At 37.1% G+C, this 6,000-nt stretch overlaps 1 protein-coding gene across 3 annotated transcripts in view; it reads left to right on the forward strand.

Moving 5' to 3' along the window:
- LOC306853150 (fibroblast growth factor 13-like) overlaps positions 1 to 2,469 on the forward strand; it is a 109,168-nt gene extending 106,699 nt beyond the window's left edge. For all 3 annotated transcript variants that reach the window (XM_079390350.1, XM_079390349.1, XM_079390351.1), the window contains one exon: positions 781 to 2,469. In XM_079390350.1, coding sequence (XP_079246476.1) covers positions 781 to 917 — 137 coding nt within the window. In that variant the 3' untranslated portion in view covers positions 918 to 2,469. The remainder of the gene's footprint in view (positions 1 to 780) is intronic.
- The last annotated feature ends 3,531 nt before the right edge of the window (positions 2,470 to 6,000 follow it).

Consider the following 6,000-nt stretch of genomic DNA (forward strand, 5'->3'; position numbering starts at 1 on the left):
AGTGGTTTTGCCCTGTTTGTGGTAATTTAACAATTTTGACTTTATTTACTGTATAGAGTAATATTCTTGAAACATGTACACTACTATTCAAAAGTGCGTATGTCTATGATTTTTGAAATAAGTATATTATGCTCACCAAGACTGCATTTGTTTGATCAAAAACAAATATTTTGTTATTTAAAATAACTGTTTTCGAATTTATTTTAAAATCTAATTTATTCCTGTGATGGTAACACTGAATTTTCAGTCTTTTGTGTCACATGATCCTTCAGACGTCTTTTACTGTCACTTTTGAACAAATGCATCATTGCTGAATAAAACTATTAATTTCCTTTAAAAAAAACTTACTGACCCCAAACTTTTGAACAGTAGTGTATGTATTTGTCATATTGCAAACGTAGTATGTCACATTTTATAATAGGTATAGAGCCCTGATTTCAGATTTTGCTGTTTTTGATGAATAAAAGGCTTAGACAATTACCCACCACTAGTTATTGATCACATTGAAGGTTGACATTTTCTGTGCATATTTAATGAGAAAATGTCTAATGTGCAAATGGGCAAATGCACAAACACAATACAAAAAACAAAAAACTGTATAGTGAACACTGTTTACTAAAACTGATGGACAACGTTCAGCCTGTTCAATTTAATCAGTGGCTTTCATGAAGTAAACAAGCACATTTGCATCCCATTAGCATTTCCTCTGTGCACATCTAACATGAAATGTGGGATGCTTTTACTAACCGCACGCTCTTTCTTTTGTTTCCTGTTTTTCAGTGGCCATGTACAGGGAACCCTCTCTGCACGACCTGACCGAGTTCTCACGTTCTGGTAGCGGCACACCCACCAAGAGCCGGAGTGCCTCCGCTGTGCTGAACGGGGGCAAAGCTGTGAGTCAGAATGAGTCAACGTAGCCCGGTTTACCTGGCCCGGCCCGCTACCTTACGCCTTCACCAAAACCTCTGAATGCTTGTGACTTCACACAGACTTCTCTCCAAAAAGCTCTCAGCGGTTCAGGACAACATGACACATAACCACTTGCAAACTACAGTAACATTTGATTGGACTTCTTTATAGTTAGCTCATTTTTTGGTTCTGTTTAGCTTGCTTTTTTTTTCTTTCTCGATCACCACTATAATAGCCTTTTCCATGTGAAACACAGAAATTGTAGCCTTTCTTACAATGGGACGTTGCGTTGCAGTTGAACGTCAGTCATCAAGGTTAATTTCCTAGCATCGCAGGTCCTGATCAAGGAATGCATTTTTTAAGAGTTCAGGGCAGTCAGTGAGAGTTTAGCTGCATGGGTGCGGTGGAAGGAAGGCACCCCTGTCCTCCATGCTTCCTGAGAGTGAAGCGATAGAGAAGCGCCTATCCCGGGGCGTGGGGGGCGCCTGCGTTCTTGTGCACTCGCTCAGAGAGCTTCGCTCTCTAGCATGGGAATATAAAGCCTGCGTTCTGCTCACATGAAGAGCCAAGCTGAGCCTTTCCGAAGCAAGAGGCCACGGCTTGCTAATTGTTTGAATTAGCTGTGAGCTTTTACTTTCTCTTCCACTTGTTCTTCCCCAAATCAGTGTTTTTCGAGGTTTAACTGCGACTGGAGATCCAGCGCACCAAAGACAGAACTGTGAGAGTTTCCCCTCGAGCCGTCAGACCACAACGTTACATATTTACGCATGACAGGAAGCTTTTTCTGATTAATGAGAAGTATTCGAGGAGATGGATGTGTGGTTCAAGAGGGCTGTTAGATGTCACCCCTTTCGTCTCTTTTGCGTCCCGTTGTCCTTTTTTCTGAGTTCCTTTAGTCTGTGTGCGCTTGTGTTTTTGCCTTTCCCGCACATGTCGACTCTCCTTTGGTCAATGCTGGTCACCGTTGCCGGTGATTTTCCCAGACATGGCAGGACTCCCACCTGGACTGCGTTTTGTGTGTAAGTAATTTATGGTGGTGACAATTTTCTATTTAAATGAGCAAACAAAAAATGATACTGTGGAACTTAAGTTGGTTGAATTTTTTAGGGTATGTCTAATTTGTAAAAGTGAAAAAATTGGGGGGGCAATACAAAAAACAAAAAAAATCTTGTACAGGGCATGTACAAATCAGGTTGTGTACAATAAGGACCCTTTTTGTGGCCTGCAGTACAGTATATATCCTTCCCCTCGGGCAACATAACGTCATACATGCTACACGGGGGTTCTCTCTTCTGTTTCTTTCTAGGTTTCTTTCTTCTTTTAGATGAACATACAGTATCTGTTGCATGGGAGACTGCAGGGAGGTGAGGAATAGAGCTGCATGATGTAGGCTATGTGTATTAACTCCTCCCTGCATCATATGTTCCAAACTACCAGGATAAAACTGACAAACAACATGTATGTACTGACTGGCACTCTGCCACGTACCTTCAAGTTGTTTCTTATTTGTTGTGTACATACAATGCACTGAATAAAATGTTTATATTAAGATATACTTTTAAAATGTGTCTTTGTGCTTTATTTCCTGTAATTGTATTATCATTCTACAGGCTGTTCACTGGGCAACTGCTCTCGTCTTTCTCCTTGCCAATTCGGTTTGTTCTAATGGCCTCTTACATCTTATTTTAGTCTACTTAATTCTGGAATTGGGATATTAAATACTCATATTGTGCCAACAAAATCAAATGCTGAAGCGAAAGAGGGATCAGATTGATACCACTGTGGGAATCCAAAAAAACTGTTACACTTTATTGCGGTTGTTGGAGCACTTTTGTGTTGTTTCCAGCATGAACAAAAGTAAAACAGCACTTAACAGAGGACCGTGTTGTAAGAAAGTGACAAATAGCACTGCACTGAGGAATGGATGGTGTTTTTGATGGTTCCCTGGCTGGTGCTGGCATGTATTTGAGCCAGTGATATAGCCAACTATATCCACTTCCTCTGGACTGAGATGAATTACCCCTCAAAAAATCTGCTCCTTAATTGCCTGCAGAGTCAAGACTACTACATGGCTTCTACCTTGTGAAGTAGTTCCATGTAATGAATCAATATGGTGGTAGACAGCTCTGTGACTAAGACTGAGTTCCCTAGAATAATATAACGTGTTTATATTAGAAAATCTTATTATAGAGCAGTAGATCCATACAGTTCATAATATGGGAATCGATACTCTTGATCCTTTATGATATTGTGCTATGAATATTATATGTCGATATTTGATAACGTTGTTTAAACTTTTGGGGTTGGTAAGAGTTTTTTAATGATTTTGAATGTCTATTAGGCTCACCAAGGCTGTATTTATTTGATCAAAAAGAAAGTAAAAACAGTAATATTGCTAAATATTATTACAATTTAAATTAACATTTTTTTCTGAACAGATTTTTCAAATGCAATTTATTCCTTATGCAAAGCTGAATTTTCAGCATCATTACTCCAGTCCTTAGTGTCACATGATCCTTCTGAAATCATTCTAATATGCTAATTTGCTGCTCAAGAAACATTATTAGCAGTGTATAACAGTTAACAGTTCTGCTGCTTAATATTTTTGTGGAAATCATTTATTTATATATTTTTGAAAAATAATCTTTGCTATTTGAAAAAGTTCCAAAATAACTTTTATTGTAAAAAGAAATCTTTAATAACACCAAACTTTTCAATGGTATAAAATGGTGCTTACACATTTTCTTTTTAGCGTGATTAGTTTTGCCACCATCTAAGGCTCATCTTTAAATATACTATTAATTTAATAACAATGTAAATGAATCAAATGGTGTCATACAGTACATTGATATCAAAATTCACTTATAACATTTAAAACAATATTTTTTGTTTTATTTTTAATTTCCACAAATTAGTATAGCCTTAAAATTGTATACAATTTTAATATTAGTAAATCCCTGCATATAAAATGTATATAACTTTTGATGAATATATATGTGTGATGTCTATATATGTGCGTGTGAGAGGGATTATAAGGATCGCTAACAATGGCAGAAATAGTAAGAATGTCTTTGGTTACAGTGCAGTATGTATATACAGCAATTAAGTGGTCTCTGTGTTAGCTCTGTAAGCAGAAATGAACTAATGAGAAGTCTGTTCCACAGCAGCAGGTACGACACATTTCATCTCTTATGCTGCTGCTCTATGCACTCCCATTATTTCCTCTCTGTGGCCCTTTCTTCTTGTTCATTAGCCAGCACACTCTAATTCATTAACACAGTTCTGTAGCACTGCAGGCTGAAGCCAACTGGACAGACAGCAGCTCACAGAGCATCCAGTATAATGAAGACAAACCCTCAGGGGACCCGAGTAACTCACTATAGAGACCTCACACACCAAACACAACTTGCAGACATTTGCAAATCTTATGAACAAAAAGTGAAAGCAGCAAATGAACAGTAAAGTCTCCATTTACATATTTATAAAATAGTTAAAGATATCTTTTTATATATGTATTTTAAGAAATGCACCAATATGTTCATATTATGGTCAAAAATACTATTTTGTCTAACTCAAAATAAAACACTAAAAACAAAAATCAGTAATAAATGTTACAAATTAATTTAGGCATCACAAAACTAATGTACAAAAATGTTTATTTTGAGATTTTCAGTTATTTAAAAGATTAACATCAAGCATTAGATGATGTTAGATTTAAAAAAAAAAAAAAAAACATATCGGGTAAGACAAAGTATGATGCCCCCTGAAGAAAGATTATCATTTTTCTTTTTTGCTTTTGAACATAGCACAAAAAAATCTCAGCTCATCATGATGAATGGCTGTAATTTTTTTAATTTTGTCATTTCATTTGTTCAGTTCTTCATGGGGGATTTGTGGAAACATCAATGTTTTTAGATTTGTGCAGTAAAAAGTATAGTTCTTCAGTAAAAATATTATGAATATATTATATATAAATATTTAGTAAAAAAAATATTACAAATATTATGCTATTATGATGGATCTTCAATGACAATATGTGCATCTTTGAATAATTTTGTACCGTAACAACTAAATTAGCTAATGTATTAATTTCCCTTGGCTGATGCCTCATCATCGTGCACATGCTAAACTTAAATATGCTACAATTTTAAAGTCAATGCACATTGTTCTTAAGGCTGGCATCTTTCCTCATCTAACCGTACACAGCATACATACTGTCACATTAAACATACATACTGTCACTTATTTGATATGGTACAAATATATAATGAATCTCTATTTAATGTATTTCAGTCATTTACTAGCTTTCCAAAGTTTCAGCACCACGGACAGCAATTCGGATAGCAATAACATCTTCAGCTTTCTTTATGTGCCGTTTCTTTTAGATTCATCTCTTTGTTAAGCTTCTGTATGTATCATCTGCCTGTGTGGAGAACGATTCCTGCTCCATTCGAATGATATCAAGCCACTTACATTTTTACATCATTCACCAATTACATTTCACTATATCATCTTTTATCATAGATGTCAACTTTCTGACTCACACTAACACTGATCCTAGCAATGAAGTATATCTGTCTGCTGGACTGGGCTGAAAGTCAACGTGAACTATGTCAAGGTAAAATATAATATGACATTATCAGACATTCTGTATAATAGCCTGTTATGTTGAAGCCCAAAGCACACTTCTCTAAAGTCGTGACGTATTGTCAAGTATGGTAACCCATACTCGAAATTGGTGCTCTGCGTTTAACCCATCCAAGTGCACACACACAGCAGTGAGTAGTGAACAAATGCACGCACACACACACACACACCGTGAACACACACCCGGAGCAGTGGGCAGCCATGCTGCAGCGCCCGGGGAGCAGTTGGGGGTTCGGTGCCTTGCTCAAGGGCACCTCAGTCGTGGTATTGAGGGTGGAGAGAGCGCTGTACATTCACTCCCCCCACCTACAATTCCTGCCGGCCCGAGACTCGAACCCACAACCTTTCGATTACGAGTCCGACTCTCTAACCATTAGACCAATTCTAGTCATGCCTTACTAAAGGTCTTTATATGTGACTTGAGAAAGTGTTTTGATCTCTGTG

This window comes from Barbus barbus, assembly GCF_936440315.1.
Source record: "Barbus barbus genome assembly, chromosome: 33".
NCBI classification, from domain to species: Eukaryota; Metazoa; Chordata; class Actinopteri; order Cypriniformes; family Cyprinidae; genus Barbus; species Barbus barbus.